The sequence below is a fragment of the Ambystoma mexicanum genome, chromosome 14 (genome assembly GCF_040938575.1).
Source record: "Ambystoma mexicanum isolate Mex_15411 chromosome 14, UKY_AmexF1_1, whole genome shotgun sequence".
Classification (NCBI taxonomy): domain Eukaryota; kingdom Metazoa; phylum Chordata; class Amphibia; order Caudata; family Ambystomatidae; genus Ambystoma; species Ambystoma mexicanum.
The window spans coordinates 153,026,077-153,043,318 of NC_090940.1; the positions used below are offsets into that span (position 1 = coordinate 153,026,077).

A 17,242-nucleotide genomic window follows, 5' to 3' on the forward strand; every position below is an offset into this window, starting at 1 on the left:
GACTACTGATTACACATTGCTGCGCACGTTTTCCGGGGTCAACACATGACTCAATGGTCCTGCGGAATTCCACATTGCCACGCTACATGGAACGCTACGCTGGACAAAGCACATGGCTATTGGGCGAGTACAACTATCAATGCATAGGCCCTGTTGAAGTGTGTTGAGTGCCCAGGCCAATGACCTGTGTAAGTGGGCTGCTACAACTGCACATGCATCACCCCCTGGCCCATGTAATGGACGGTTAGCATAACCCACACATCACATATCTACACATGACCGGTTGCCACAGTACACACCCTGCCTAAGGAGACATACGACCAAAGCTACCAACAGGCCATACAAGTTGATCCACTCAATCCAGCCACCCACACTTAGGACCACTTCCCCCCCAAAGCACATGACGGCTGCACATGAGAAATCCTGCAACAGCCAAATCATCACAGGCCATTGAATGACTCCCCCCATGTGTGCTTGTCATTGCACAGTGCCTTACTTACCAACCACTATCGTGTATAAGGTCCACTTCATATGCACAGCAAGTAATAGTGCAATGTCCAAATGCCACCATCTACAACAATTACCCATGGATGGCAATCACCCGCCCTTCCGACCACGGCTAGGCCCATATGGATGAATGTATGATGACACAATATTGCATTGCATCAGATCGTGAGATGAACCACAAACACTGACATGTCCCACACATTTACATCCCATGTAGGTGATGCTGGATATGCACTCACGCCATGGCTGATGACACCTGTACGGAGGCCAAGGAACAGGCATGAGGAGGCGTACAACAGGGCACACGTCCGCACACGTGGCATGATTGAGAGGACATTTGGCCTACTGAAGGCCAGGTTTCGCTGCTTGAGCAGATCTGGAGGATCACTGCTGTACAACCCAGTGAAGACGGGTAAAATTGTGCTTGTGTGTGCCATGCTGCACAATCTGTGCTTGCGCAGGAACATTCTGCTGCCCCCAGACGCAGAAGATGAAGATGGGGATGGAGATGGGGGGTGGCGATGGGGTGGCAGCACAACCTCCCAGGGGTGCGCAAGATGGCCAACAAGCACGGAATGCACTCATTCGCATTTACTTTTGAGAGACTGCACATTGACAGCAAAGCATGGATATGACGATGCCAGTGAATAAATGATTTTTGTCTGCTGATGAAATGACAGATGTCCACTCATTATGGTAGTTTTCAAAGGTTTTGTATTATCAATTGAACAAGGAAGAAAGTGCATTGGGTAGGGAAGCTGTACACCCATGCCCACCCACCACCCAAACGTTCCCACCCCCAACCAGGCCCCTACAACTAACCACCTAATGGGCAACCCCCACCACCCCAACGTCCTCACCCCTCCAACACCCATGGTGTCCCCAAATGTCATGTTGACTGGCATCCCCACATGCCACTATTTGGGGGGGGTGCTTGTGCGCAGGTGTGTCCTTGCTGGTGGCTCCAGTGAACCAACTTGAACGCCTCCGTGGGCTGCCAGTGGCAGAGCTGGATGGGGTGGTGCTGGCTGAGGTGACTGTCGGTGTAACTATGGGCAAGCGTCCTTGAAACTCCTGCTGGGTTACCAACATTGACTCGGCAATGCTGGACTACACACTGTTCCCTTCCCTGACATGGCGTGCCAGGGTGAGAATTGTGGCCGCAAATTGTCCAATCGACCTGGTGAGCCGACGCACCGATGTGGCATTGCTCTCTCGCTGCAGCCTGGCCTCCTCCCGCTGCAGCCTGGCCTCCTCCCGCTGCAGCCTGGCCTCCTCCAGCTGTCTTTCCACCAGCTGCGTCAGGGTGGCCTGTTGTTGCTCGATGTGCTGCAATCATGTACAGAGCTCGCCCATGGATGGAGTTGGGGAGCGCATGGGGCTGTGCAGTTGTGGGGGGCTGAACTGTAGGCCATGGATGGGTGACAGGCCATCCATGTTGTCCCCCTCACCCTGTTGTACTGCTTCGGCCTGCATGGCCGGGGCACTCCCATCACTTGATGCAGCCTCCACAGCTGTGCAGATGGGTTGCAAATCATCATCCGGGGCCAGGGTGGGTGGCTGCATGGGGATGGTTTTGTCTGCTGGTGTGCCTGATGTTGCCGGTGTGCCTGCTGCAGCCGGTGCCTGTGTGCCAGAGCAGCTCGCATCATCCTCCTGGACATGAGTGCTGCGTTGTGCGCCTGCAGGTGGCCGCTGCGTAGCCTCTTGTCCGTCGTCGCTGGCACTTGTCACGACTGTGGGGATATAGAGGGCATGCGGTTAGTTGTGTGGTGTTACATAATGTGTCCGTCACATGCACTAAACATCACAATCCATGTCCACTTGCAATTCAACACTTTTGACTATTGATACATACAGGTGTGTGTCTCTGCTTCCAGTCAGGCACACACTGTGTGAATTTCGAGGGATTGTGCTTTGGGGATGTGATACTCGTCGTTTGGCCAGTCAGTGGTTCCATTGGGTCACTCCTGCCCTGTTTGGGGGAGGGGGGCAGCATTGGGAGTGGGTCCATTGGGTCACTCCTGCCCTGTTTGGGCGGGGGCAGCATTGGGAGTGGGTCCATTGGGTCACTCCCAATCACACGTATGGCTTTGTACTCTGTGCACTTACCAGCATCTGCAGGTGGGCTCACTCCTGCCTCTGCCTCTCCTATGCCGTGGATGCCTTTGAGGTGCATGACACTGCTGCAGCGCTCCTCCCACGATTGCAGCTTCAGAGGGGATGCAGGGCCTCCACCTGTACCAGTGCTGTGTTGGCGGTGTGCTGTGATGAGGTTGCACACCCGGAGCCTGAGGTCATCCCACCTCTTGTGGCACTCCTTCACTGAGCGTGTGGTCACCCCAACTGCTGTGCACTTGCGTGCTGCCTCTGCCCACACCTCCTTGCGGCGTTGCCGAGTAGCGCGCCGCTGATCTGCACTAAAGAGCATTTCAGCATGCTCAACAATGTGCTCCACCAGTACTGTGAGCTCAGCCTCACTGAAGCGCTGCTTTCTCTGTCTGCGTGCTGGTATCCTGGATGCCATGATGGTGTTGGATTGTTTGTCAGTTTCAGGGAAGTGATCTGACCTGTGGTGTCTGAGGATGGCAGTGGATTGTGCTTTATATAATGGCTGCCTCTCTGTTTCCGTTTTTTTCCCCGCGGTCATGGTATTTCCGCTTCCGGTGTTTCCGTTTTCTGTGGCGCTAAATCCGCACGCATAGGTGTTTACGTGACGGCGGTGACTCTGTTTCCTTGCGCGCGACCCACTGCCGTAATCGGCCCTTCTTTCCGCAATCTTGCGGTCGCGGAAGCGGAGTCACCGTCGACACGGAATCAGCGCATTCCAGCTAAGCGGACTCGTAATGAGGCCCTATGTGTCTTCGTGTCGTACTTGTCTTCAGTCTAAAACCGCTCGGAAACCCCTGTTCGGGTGTTTAGTAAGACTGACGATACCTGATCGTCCCTGGCAGATTATCTCCACAGATTTTATTGTGGACCTGCCTCCTTCCGGGGGCTTCACTGCTGTCATGGTGACAACAGACTTCTTTACGAAACTTTCACACTTTGTTCCTCTTCCCAGGGTCCCGACGGCTGCACAGATGGCACTTATATTTGTGGACCATATATTTTCGCGGCATGTCTCCCTGAGTCAATCGTATCAGACAGAGGGACGCAGTATACCTCACGGTACTGGCAACAGATCTGTTCCATTCTCAAGATCAAGTGAGCTTTGAGTTTGGGTTTTCATCCACAGACGAATGGACAGACCAAGAGGCTGAACCAGACCCTGGAGGGATACCTCATGTGCTTCATTTCTGCTGCTCAGGACAATTGGGCGGAATTACTCTGTGGCGGAATTCGCTCATAATAATGCGACACATTCGGCCTTCAAAATCAGCCCATTCTTTTGTACATACAGGTTCCATCCTGCCTGTGTTCTAGTGGCTTCCCCTGTGGCTACTCGATTTTCCGGATTTTGACAACCTGGTTCATCACATTCAGGCAGGCCACAGAACCGCTCGACAGAAATGCTTGTTTTGCATATCGTCATCAGAGCCAGGCCCTGAATTTCACCCCGGGAGACAAAGTGTGGCTAGCTTCTTGTTTATTCCCTACTCATTTAGTTCCTTCAAAGCTCTCTCCCAGATACTTTGGTCCTTTCAAGGTCTTACAGAAAAAAGGCCCTGCTTATATTCTTCAGTGACTCCCCTTCTTCATGGTCCTGGATCCATCCTGTGTTTCATGTATCCCAGCTGAAACCGGACGCTCCCTGGGGTCCATGCCTCCTCCAGTGATCACAGATTCTGGACAGGAGTATGAAGTTGTGGGGATCTGTGATTCCCGCTATTTCCAGGGGTCGTCGCCAGTATTTGATAGACTGGAAGGGATACTCACTGGCAGAACGTTCCTGGGAACCTGCTGCGGCGATGCATGCGGGTCGACTGGTTCGCCGCTTCCATCTGCAGCACCCGGGCTGACCGGGGCGGACTTCCATTCGTCATATAGTCTTGAGTGTGTCGGATGTGAGGTGGAAGCGAGTTCCACAGAGTTGGGGACAATGCTGAGAAAGAGGATCCTCCGATCCTGACAGAGTTGGTGGTTGGGATCACTAAAAGGAGGGCAGAGCTTGACCTAAGGATGCGGGGTAGGAGGTAAGGTTTTAGCTCATATTGCAGGTATAGAGGGCCGGTCTTGTGCACTGCTCGATGAGTGATGCACAGGGTCTTGAAAGTGGCCCTTCGTCCAACTGGGAGCAAGTGGAGGGTTCTGAGAGCTGTAGAGGTTTAGTCTCTTGGACCATGGGCTAGCAGCGTTTTGCACTCTTTGGAGTTTATTAAGGTGGTATGCTGGGACTCCTAGGTAAAGGGAGTTGGCATAGTCCAGTCTCGACATTACAATGGACATAACAACGGCAAGTCTGTTCGGGAAGGAGAGGTAGGGAAAAATGCACCTGAGAATTTTGAGATGGCAGTGACGAGATTTACAGACGTTGTTGATCTGTCGGGAAAGGATTAGGCCAGAGTCCATAGAGCATCCACGTTTTTTTACTGTGGGGAGGGGGGTGGGCGGTTGGCCCATGAGGGGGGCCAAGGGAGTGGTTGAGGGAGAAGCTCAGTGTTGTTGCACACCATGATTTCAGTTTTAGTGGGGTTTAGGAGGAGGTGGTTTGTAGTCATCCACTGTTCGATATCTAGGAGGCAGGCTGCAAGGTCGGGCTGAGGGTTAGAGTCGGAGTTGTGGAGTTTAAGGATGATTTGGGTATCATCGGTATAGTTGTAGCACATGATATTGTGCAGGCGATTGATTCCAGGGAGAATGGACATATAGAGGTTGAATAGGAGAGCTGATAGACATGCACCTTGCGGTACTCCAGTATTAACTGGGCGAGCAGCAGAGACAAAAGGGGAGAGGAGGATTATTTGTTTCCTGTTGTTGAGGAAGGAGGCGATCCATTTGAGAGCAGTTCCACAGATTCCTAGGGAGTGGAGGCGGTCAAGGATGATTGAATGGTTAATTGTGTCGAAGGCTGCGGACAGGTCGAGGAGAATTAGTGCAGCGCATCCTGCAGAGTCTGAAGTGATCTTAAGATCGTCACAGATGGAGGACATAGTTGTTTCGGTTCCATGTCCCGGTCTGAAGCCTTATTGGACGGGGTCAAGGAGGTTGTTGGATTCGACAAAGGCATTTAGTTAGGAGTATGCAGTTCGGTCGATGAGTTTTGCAAGGAATCTGGTGTTCGAGATGGGACGGTAACTTTTGGGGTCAATGGATGGTTTTTTAAAAGAGGCTTGACATGTGCAATTTTGAAGGCATCGGGAAAGATTCCAGAGCTGAGGGAGTTATTTAAGATGGTTCTTGCATGCTCTCCTGCGCAGGTGGACGAGAATATTTCTTTGAGGACTGAGGCGGGGCAGGGGTCTAGGGGGGGCGACCAGAGGGTTTGCGAGCAGATAGAAGGTCAAGAAATTCTTCTCTGGAGATTGGTTTGAAGGAGTCAAAGGTGGGTATGGTGGGGTTTGTAGCGGCGGGGGGTGGTTGTTCGATTGGACGGTTTTTGGGGCGGGGAGAAGAGGGAAAATTTGTTGTTAAGGGAAGTCTTTCTGTCGAGAGCAGTGATTTAGAAGTGGAGGGAGAGAGTCGCAGAGCGATTGTGATGGGGTGGATTGGGCAGAGGTACAAGTGGGTTTGACGAATTCATATATGATTCTGTGGAGTTCTTTGCTGCGGTTTTCACAGTGAGAATCCGATTGTTGTAGTGTTTTTTTTTGGCTTTTTGGATTTCTGCTTTGTAGTTGCGATGGTGCAGGATGAAGGTGGATCTACTGAGACTTTTTTTCTGATTGCCATTTGCGTTCCAAGGATTTATTTTGTTTTTTGGCATTCCTCAGTTCAGGAGTAAACCATTTGGGAAATGATCCAAGGCGTGAGGAGGAGGGGCATGAGGGGGTGAGCAGAATTAGTGAGTCATTGAGCCATGAGTCGAAGGAGTCAATGTTTAAAGATTCATCAGGGGGGGTCTTGTGAGGGGGTCTGAGAAGCAGGGCTTCGGCTAGGTCAGGGAAGATCTTTAGTTTCTTCCAGCATTTGCGGTGAAGGGCGGCGGCGGATTTGGGTTGGGGGTAGGGGCAAGGGAGAGGATGGAGAAAGGGACGACAAAGTGATCGGACCAGATGAGGGGGGTGGGGAGGCTAGCTGTATCAGGTCCTGGGAGCTGAAGATAGCATCTAGGGTGTGCCCTTTAGAATGAATTGGAGCATTCATGTGAAGGGAGAGGTTAAGCTCATCAAGACTGTCGACCAGTGAATGGGTCATGGGGTTGGTGGGGATGTCTAACCCGATATTGAAATCTCCTAGGAGAGTAAGGGAGGGGTGATTTACTTGAATGGTGGCTACAGAGTCACAGAGGTTGGTTGTGAAATGTCAGTCATAACCAGGGGGTCTGTAAATGATTAGGAAGCTGTGGGAGAAAGTCGGAGGTAGTGAAAGTTTAACAAGAAGGGATTTGCATGATGGAATGCATGTCTGAGAATCGACGAGTGAGAAAGAGAAGTGAGATTTGAAAAGGACTGCCACGCCGCCTCCTCTTGAGGGTCTGTTGAGTGGGATGAGGGAGTAGCCGGTGGGGACTGCCTCATGTGCAACAGGGGCAAAGTCGCCCGAGAACCAGGTTTCAGTGATAAAGACTAGGTCACGTTTGTCAGAGGAGAGGAGGTTGAAAATGCTGTCTGTTTTTCGCTACAGAGTGGGCATTAGAGAGGATGTCCTTGACTTCGGAGTGGGGTGTGGTCACAGAGGTTGTTGGGGTGTGAGTAAGGGGTGCTCAAGGTCAGTGAGGCAGGGAGATGAGGGGCAGTGGGCAGGAAGGGTGTCAGTTCCGGATTACGAGGTGAGGAGGCAAGTCTGTGGCGGTTGGGAAGAGTAGGCGGGCGGAGGATATATGCGGGTTGTGGGAAGAGGTTAGGGGGCGCAGACGAATGGATGGATGGTCATTGGGCGAGGGGACATTTGGGGGGGAGTCACGGGTGAGTCTCGAAGCATTTGTGGGGTCCGGTGTACAGGGCGAGAAGTCAAGAGAGAGGGGGTGGAAGCAGGGCGAGGGCAGGGGCGAGTAGCTGGGATGGGGAGGGAGAGATTGGGAGGTTGGGTAGAAGTGATGAGGAGTAAATAGTCATGGAGGCGGACCAGGGTCATTTTCTACTTTTCAAGGGTTTCTGTGCAGTAGGGGTGTGAGAGCGGGTGCGGGGAGGGGGGATCGGAGGGTGAAGGAGATGCAGCTACTGTTCTTGCAAGGGCAAGGTTAACAGGGGATCCGGGGGTGGGTGGAGTGGGTTGTGGGCAAGGGGTTGCACATTTCTGTGATGGGATAGGGGATATTGACTCTGAGGAATGGAGGGAAAGGAGCGGAGGGGTGATTGCTGTTGGGTGGGAGGTAGGGGTTGAAGAGGGTGAGGGTTTGAGGTGTTTGGAGCGCCAGTGGGTTCCTCTGGCTTGGGAGTTTGATAGGGGGCGGATGCCATGGCAACACAGTAATCTTTCAGCGCACTATCTGGATGTGACACAATCCTAGGAGGTAGAATACAACACAGTAATCTTTCAGCGCACTATCTGGATGTGACAGTCTTAAGAGTTAGTTGCTATCATTGGCGAATCTGTCCGGGTCCGACGCAGGCTGAACCTTACAACTCTTATCTAAACACAGCTTAGATGCAGACTAATGATCTTTACTACATCCAGGTGTGCATGCTAACACTCACAGGACTGTCCAAGTGTGGTACAAGCAAGCATTCACAGTTCAGAGGTAGGTTAATGATAATGTAGGGCTTTCTGGAGTAGATTAATTGCTCTACTCACCACCCGTGACACACTTACTTCAATGGTTGGTGTTGGTTGACGGCTGGCTACTGGCTTCCCCTGCGGACACCTGCAGACACGATCTGGAGCCGTTTCTGTCTGAGCTGTCCTTTGCCTTGGGTCCTTAACCGTGGGCTGCACGGGCAGAGGGCTGCCCTGGAGTGGTCAGCAATGACCTTAATGGACAACCAATCAGGGCGGTGGGCGGGCTCGTGAGGCTGGAGCTACTCAGAAGCAGGAAGAGGAGGACGAGGGGATGCGGGTAGGCACACAGTGGCCTGGGGGCTCAGGACACTTTGAAATTAGCAAAATAGGGTCAAAACGGAGGACAAAGGCACACCGCTCACCTGCTGGAAGTGGATGCAACAAAGGGAGGCAGGCCTCGCTTATCGCTAGATCCGAGACACTGGGGCTAAACAGAAGCAAGATGGCAGCCACGAGCACTGTTGCTGGGTGCTGTCGGCAGGCTGCCTGGTGGACTCAGCTGAGCTAGTGTGGAGCTTTGCAGAGCTGTCACAGAGCTGCAGCCACAGGGAATCACTGTTTCTGTGGCAGTTGGGGACGGGTCAGGTGGTAGAGATGTGGAGCATTCTGCCGTTCAGGCGTTGTTACTCTGCCAATTTCTGGCTTGCTGCCTGCCGGAGCTGCTGGTGGCTGCGACGGCAGCCGTTCCTTTGCCCATCTTCTTGCCTGTGCCTGTGCTTGCTAAGCGTAGGGAGCTGTCGGGAAGCAGGGTAGCGGGAGCTGCCAGAGTCTTGCATTGGACTGCTTGGTCCGTCGTCAGAGGTGGCATTGCCCAGTGGATGTGCTTTGGAGGACGCTGCAGTGACTGTGGTCCCATGGGGATGCACTTAGACTGCTGTTGTTGGCTGCAGGCGCGCGACTCGTAGCAGTCCGGCCAAATCGCTGAGTTTGGAGTTTGATACCTAGTGTCGGCGGCCATGCATCCATTGCATCTTTGCACACTGGCTCAGCATTGACTATTTTACTTGTTTAGATCTGTTCCCTTCTAAGTTTCGTTTTTGGTTGGAAGGGGGGCTGTTTTGGTTCTGCAAGCTGCATTGGGTTGCCGGACTCTCACCTTTACTGACTTTTGGACCATGATATCACGTCTCTTCCTATATTGTTGTGTCCTTTTTTTTTCCTTTCTGTTTCTTCGCTGTGTTGTAAGATTGTAACCATTTCGCTTGTTGTACCAATTCATTATTTTGTGTAATGCACGTTGGCTTAAGGAGGTATAGAAATAAATAAACAACAAAATAACAAATGATCCATCTTACGTCGCTTTACCAGAGAGTTCAACCACTTAATATTATAACTGAGGACCCTGAATGCTGTGTATTCTCTCTATGTCCCCACCTCCTGCCGATTCAGGGGTCAAAGAGTTCCCACACACTTGTCCCCGCCTCCCATGTTCCTACAAGATAATCGCAGCGGGCTCCCAGTTATGTGGCCCACCCAGTCACCCCTCGGGCACCGTGTCCATGGGCCTGGCCATGCCTCTCAGCGCTGCTTATTCTCTCTCACCACAGTCGACCATTCCCATTGACTCCTCCTTTGAGAGCTTAAGTTTGAGTCCTCGTGAGTTGGTACACACCATAGTCCCTAGGCAAGACCACATTGAGACCCTCTTCACAGGATGTCACCCTATATTGCTTCCCTTTCCAATTAAACAACAATCCAAAAGGGAAGGTCCATTTGTATCAGATCTTCTCTTGGGTCAGTGTTAGGAAAGATTTCGTATTTGTAGGTAATTTTCCTTCCATGTGGCAACCCCTAAACTTTTTGCTGTTGTTTTTCACCTTGTTCTCGACTTTGCCAGAGAAGTGCAGCCTTCTGCCGCACTCCTCTGGGCTTTCGCTCCATTCTTACGGGGAAACTGACATGCCCTTAAGACAGTCAGTACCGAGAAACGCTGTTTTCTGTAGTTTCTTTTATCATGTTGCGGCTTTCGTGCAACATGACAAAAGAGGGCACTGTAAGCTAAGTTACTGCTCTCTTGGGTCTCTAGCCTTCTACAGGCCCTAGATACTCTTTCAGGATTGTAACTGATCAGTGCAAGTGATTCACGGATGGGAATGGTGGCAGCGATCGTTTCTTGTGTTTTGAGCTCCTTTTGGCGTTTTAAGCGCGTTTCTCGCGCTTAGCCCAAAATGGTGGCCTGGCTCCCAAAATGGCCAGACCACGAGGCTCCTTTGTCCTGTCCGCTGACCGTCTTGCTCCCTTCACCTTCCCCAGGTCGAGCCGACCCGGGGCCTTCCTTATTTGGGCATGTACTTTCCCGCGAACATGGATGCTTTCGCGGGCTTCTACATGCCTGGTGTGTGCCTCCAGGATGTGGGCTAGGATGTCTGGTCCCAATACACATCCTGGGTGCCAGAGAGTCTAGGGTGGTGTGAATGCCTGGGACCACCGTGGTCCGTGATAGGTCCACGAATGGTGTGAGTGTTGATGAGCGGATCTCCCATTGGTCCCCTCCGTTTTGACGCGAAGGGAACCGTGGATAAGAGGGGGCTGGAAACACCACTACCATGTCGATCTCCTGAGTTCTCACGAATAAAGGAATACAGGAGCCAAGTATCCTGCAACCAAGAGGCTGTACCGAGGAATCGCTGGTGACCCGCTGAAGGACTGCTCCTCTGCACTGCTGTTGCCTTGTGAAACCCTTTTCACCTTTATTCGAACCAGAAGGCCTGTACTGGTACTTCGACCCTTGGAATACCGGGGACAGCTATTCTCGGCATCTTCACCATCTCCTGCTAGTAAGCCTTCGGAAGCGTCTCTGGGCCATCCAGCAGACTGACCAGCCTACACAGGAGTCTTGCTCTGTAACCGCCGCCAGGTTGTGTAGTATTTCGAGTCCTTGTCACTCTCACACGGTTCGTACACTTGGCGTTCCCAGGTCTGAAGTGAGTAGTGTACATTTGGCTCGGATACACACGGCCGCTCCATTGCCCTGCTGTGGTAACAAACTCTGCGGGTTCCTTCGTTTGGGTCGTCTTTTACTCAACTCTGCTGCTGCAGACTCAACACGACGACGAGACGTCCCCTGCTCTTCTGAACCTGCCAGCGACTGAAACTGACACGGAGAAGCCTGGGTCTGCTTGCATCGGGGACCGGTGAGTAGCATAGCTAGGAACTGGTCGCCCTCCTGCAGGAGCCCATAGCTTTTCCCCGGTGTGTAAAAACAGCACGCCTTTCCGTACTCGCGCTCTGCTTCTGCCCACCGTGGAGGCTGCGCTTGAGTCGCGGAACACTGTTCTTCATTTGTGCACTAAACTGAACTGCCTGATTTCCCTCGAAGAGACTCCCCTTTTGCCCGTTGGCACCAGCGTGTGCAGGTACTTTTGAGCACAAGGCTCCACTCTTCGTAGGGCTCAGACTTCCTTTTAGTTAGGTGCCTCTGAAGGCGGACTGGGTCTAAGCATTATTTCGCACTGCCTGTTTTCCTTCCCTTTTAGGTGGACTACACATTTCGTGCATCTAACGCTTGAGACTTGTTTGTATTTGTATATATATTGTATTGGTATGGTATGTGTTGGTTTACTAGAGTTGTATTGTGATTTCTCGCTACGGTCATTGTTTTAAAGGCCTTGGAATAAATGTGTATATATTTTTAATATAACACCTGTTTGGAGTAATTTGTAAGTGTCCTTGCTTTGTGTGCTCATTGCGGGGTTTCAGTCACCCTCACCCCTCTTGAGACCTAGTTTTGACCGCCGCGATCGCTACCCTGATTGGTCTGGCTTGTCCAGAGGTTACCCAGTTCCAAGTAATTAGGTTGGCCTTCTGAAATTCTGCGCCGCCAGGACAGAGTTCAGAAATCCGTCTTAACAGTCAGCCTCTTGACTACAGGACCCATCAATTTTCTTTTTAACAGAGCGGAGTGTGCCAAGTCCTGGAAGAGCTGGACCTCTGCTCCATTCATTCATTCGTAGGGAGCTGGCCATACGTGCTGCGCTCAGAATATCCTCCTTTTGACCGTAAGATGCGAAGGTTGCCAATACGTCACCCGGGTTCCCTCTGTAATGGAACCACCCCCCCTGTGTATTATGCCTAAACGGACTCCCTCAGAGGGGACTTCCGAGAGCAGGTCGGCGAAGACTATTTGTGCATTCGTCTTTAGATCTCTATCCGAGACCTCCTCCAGGACATTCTTGAGGTGTATATTCGAGTGTTGCGACCTGTTCTCAAGATCTTCGCACTAGAGGTCCAGGTTATTCGAGAGACATAAAAGATGCTCCAGCTCCTGATCCATTTGTTTTTCATCGTCCGATAGTTCTTGGATTGCTTGATTGTTAGTATCAGCTCTCGCTTAGCTTCATGAGTTCCCTTTTGATCTCCTGCACCGCACCCTTTAGGTCTGCCCTCAAGGAGGAGAATTGCTCCTGGAAAGTGCCTGTAATCTGTGTCAGGAGGTCGGCTAAGCATTGCACTAGGTCGCCCTTGTTGACCGCCATGGATCCCACTGGTGGTGCAGCCCCTTCTCCTGCTGTCACGCCTGGAGCCGGTGGGGGCTTTTGGTGCTTTGGCTTGTACAGATGCCAGCACTTGCTAAGGGTTCCCTCTGTACCCTATTGAGCCGTTGTCTGGTGCACCGGGGTCTCTTTGCCCTCCCCTCTAGGCATGGGCTTGGCAGGGATCCGCACCCCTCACCACCTGCACAAGAGTTCTAGGTTTCCCATGGCATGGGTCGGTCCTCCGCAGTCCAGTGGGCTCCTATTTCCTCTGGCCTTATTACCCGTGGGCAGCCTGTGCCTGCGTCTGTGTTGCTTCCTCGTAGCATATGGGCTCTGGTCAGTCGTGGGCCCTCCTCCGCATTTGAAGGGGGGTAACCAATTTCATTCCATGCTATTGGGGCCCCACAAGGGGGGTCTTGTATCTATCTTGACTCTCACCCCTTCACCCTCCACAGGGCTTCCTCAGGGGCTGCATTAAGGGGGTTACTGGCTCCCTGACCGATGCCTTAAGTCGTGGGGGCCACCTCCTTTCCACGTCTGCCCGAGCCTGCAGTTCTGGATACCCCTGCTGTTATTTCTTTATGGCCTGAGGTCCCGTCTTCGGGTGCGGGGCCCACTTGCGCTCCATGGGGTAGGTGCAGTTCCCAAAGCGCCAGGGGGCCTCACTACTAACCCTCCTCACCAAGCAGAGCTGATCTCTGTATGGGGGAGCACCCTCCAATATCCCTCACCTTTAGGTGGTGTCTCTGCATGTGCCCCTCACTGCCAGGTGGTTGCTCCCCGCCTCGTGTGGTTCTTCGGAATATTTTTGGGCCCCACTGAGTAGAATAGAGCTGGCACCTGCCTCCCACCATGTGTGTTAAGACCAGGCAGTGGCCGTTCCAGAGTGCCTCTGGTGTCTGGGGGTTCCTGCGTGGCTCCAGCCGGTCTCTCCTTCTGGCAGCCGGCAGCTCTCACGTGGGGAAGGTGTCTTGATCCTCTGTTGCTGCAGGCGCACAACCCCCGTGGATACTGCGCCCTGGAGTACTGACTGCCACACACCTGTGTTTCCCCGAGAAGGCCCAGCCGGGTCTGCCCATACCACATGACAGCTTCACGCCGCCACTCTGCAGGATCTGCTGTGTTCGCTGCCGTCGCCGACTGCTCGGGCTCCCAGGCATCCATTCTGCCACAGCCCGTGTCCCGCAGCTCTGGTGCTTAGTTTCACTGGTTGGGTAGGTCATCCCAGCTAAATGAGCACCTTTGTGTGGAGGGTCGGGGATTAGCCATCTTGGAATCTTGTTCAATATTTTCAATAATGCAAAGTATTCATTCAATTTCATGTAATAAAGGAGCATGCATGCTAATCTGATAAAACTTCAGATTTGAATGAAAAAAATGAACATTCCTGTTCAAAGAAAACACATTTATCCTAGTAAGTGATCTGGGAACTTGAATCCACCACCACAGAAACTGTTACAATCAGAAAGATTGCACTGCATTTTAAGGGAATGGCCAGATTGAAATAATTCAAAGAATTTAGTTTTCATGTTCCTAGAATGCCATCTTATGATTATAAATATATTGTTCTTAAGATCCAAAGTAGTTGTCATAATATATGTCACAACCTTCTTAGACTTAGCCTAGGTTAATGTAGAGATATAAACTAACCGGCTGAGGTGTATTCTTAAATAAAATACAGGGCAAACTGGGGCAGCATATGAGCAATGTTTATTGATTGTCGTGAACTATTAAGGAGGAGTGACTGAAATTTGATTTTGAACAACTCCTTTTGCATTGCTTTAATGCCAATGATTTGGATAATGATTTCCTCAGAACAATTTCTTCAGCACAAATGGCACTTACGTTAACATCATTCACAGAGCTCTAAGCCAAATGGAGTTTGAGGGTAAATGAAATTCCAAGGACTGCACATTTAAATCTAAATTTGAATCCATGCTGACACATCAAACTAATAGGCCTACTAAAGTATGGACATTCTCAGGACATCATGGTACCTTTAATGAAATAATGCTATAGTTCTCGTTAAGCTCAAGCTCTGCCCATGATTCTAAAAAGAACAGATCTATGTTTAGAAAATGGTCAACAAGATACACTAATTGCATAACTACTGCCACTCAGGCAGATGACAATCTCTAATGAATGAGAAGGAATCAGTTACTTGGCTTACCCCAATCCTTCACAAGGTTATTGGACATGTATAGAACCTTCAATTTCTTCATGACGTGGATACCTTTCAATTTCTCAATGAGATTGTATGAAATCCACAGCTCTGCTAACGTGTCCCCAACAGCTTCCTGAAGAATAGAGCATACATCAAAAACAATGTTTACATTTAATTAAACTAAACAATGTGTAACATGCTTAGGGTGAATGGATTTTTTGTATAAAACATTTAGTTGCTTTTTTTGTGAAAGAGGAACAGATTCACCTCCAAATGCCTTTGTTTACAAAATCATGTTTTGATATTTTAAGGTATTTTCTCCTATTTTGTTGGGCAAAAATGTCCATCTCCCTGCTTGCTTCTCATTATCGCTGAATGAAGTAGTTATCCCATTACAACAAATCATCTCAAATCTGAGCGCATCCTATCCTCCCTAACTTGAGTTTCCTGGAGAGACTAGGCATATTGGTCCACCTCTTTTCCATTCACTGTACCTATCTGAGAAACCCACAATCTAAGGGGACAAGCAAACTTTGTGTGTGGTCTTTGGCTGTACCTTAACAAAATGGCTGTACAATTTAGAAGAATTGCAGCTGGCTTTTCATCACTACAGAAGTCAGTTTACCCCATAGCTATGTTTTTCAAACATATCCATGCCATACTTTCATTGATGGAGCAAATAAATGTTTCAACAAGCCTGAAATGAGCAGTTTTTCAACTTTAAATGTATGACTAGTGTTTGAACAGTTGGCTGTCCCTTAAGAGATCAACTTTGCGTTGTTTCTCTAGGATACATGCTAATTGGGTGTTGCCCCTCTGTGTACTACAGCAGAATGATTTCCTTTTTTAATAATGTTACCTTAGATTACTCTAACCAAACATGAGTGCCCTGCCAGGCACAGCAACTCCATGTGTCTGAGAAGCTAGGGTATGGTTTGCTGGCATACAATGTCGTTGGTGAATTATCTTGTTGTACACATATGTAGTGTGCTTTGTTAAGTCCTCCCATGAAGATAGCAAGCTCCACCAAAGTGATCTTTCTTCAGAGACCAAAATGATCTTCAGTGTTTTTTTCCATTGTATGACATCTCTCTTTAGATATGAAGTAAAATAATTGCATCTGAGTTTTTTCTGTTTTTGTTTTTGACCTGGTGAGTTCTTGGGACTATTCTTTTTTTAAAGAAGTTTTATAAGGTAGTTATACATAAAATAAGCCAAGGGGGAACCAGGCATACAAACTAAATGTGTACAACAGATTGTTTGGTATTGAGTAAGGTGGTGCTATCACAGTATGCAGTAGGCAAAACCAGCCTTTCTACCTTGACACTTACTTGAGCTTGCCTATGCACTCTGCCTCCTCCCTCCCCCTGGCACTTCTCTCAGTTCCCCTTGCACGATCTGAATGACATAAGGCCTAGTAAGATCGTTTTTTTTGTCTTCCCTCTCTCTCCCCTTCCTTGTCTTGTCACGCCTAGAAACACTTGTGTACAGGCGTGTTATAAATGACTTGCATCATATCAGAACTATTCTGCTACAAGGACTAGGCTATTTCCAGTTCAGAGAGCTATAGATTCAGAGTACAGTTGCAAGTATCTGTCACAAACAGAAAATGGCTTCAGGGTTATCAATTTCATAGTTGTAAGGTGTCCCAATACCCCCATCAAGTCTTCTACATTATTTGATGTTTCCAATTCCAATTGTGTATCAAATGTTTAACCACTGAGAGGGCGCTTTTTAGCCAGAGGTGGCCACTTTGACCCAATTATACTTATATCATTAAATGCTTACTTGTAGTATGGCATAAATTGGGAAATGTGTACTCTAAATTCTTCCGAGCCTGGCACATGAGAACAAAACAGTATTTTCTTATTAGGATGTGTGCAAACAGGCTGCCCTTTTAAAATGTACAATTTCACTGTGCTGTTTCAGGAGTATTTCAAATTCTCTTAACTGTGGGATGCTGTTGATTCATAGCCGAGCAGTGAATGTGGGATATTCAGGAACAAGATTATATATATTTAATGTAGCTGGATTTAAATCAATTACAAAAACGAGCTATTGAACTTTCACTGGTACTTTGTAAATGAATTGCTACGAGTTCTAAAAATGAGGTTGCCTAATTGGAAATGATCAAACATGCCTATTTACTTCAATTGTTCATTCTTCCATTCAAAAACTCTGTAATTGCGCAGCCTCCAGGTAACAGTGAGAAGTTGGATGATTCCTTCCGCTCATACAATTGTCTAAATCTTTGTTCTCTGGCACCGTCTGTTAC

General features: G+C 49.8%; 1 protein-coding gene across 1 annotated transcript in view; it reads right to left on the reverse strand.

Annotated features, from left to right (window-relative positions):
• DNAL1 (dynein axonemal light chain 1) overlaps positions 1-17,242 on the reverse strand; it is a 555,787-nt gene that overhangs the window by 182,399 nt on the left and 356,146 nt on the right. The window contains exon 6 of the mRNA XM_069638770.1: positions 14,974-15,100. Within this exon, the coding sequence (XP_069494871.1) occupies positions 14,974-15,100 (127 nt within the window). The remainder of the gene's footprint in view (positions 1-14,973; positions 15,101-17,242) is intronic.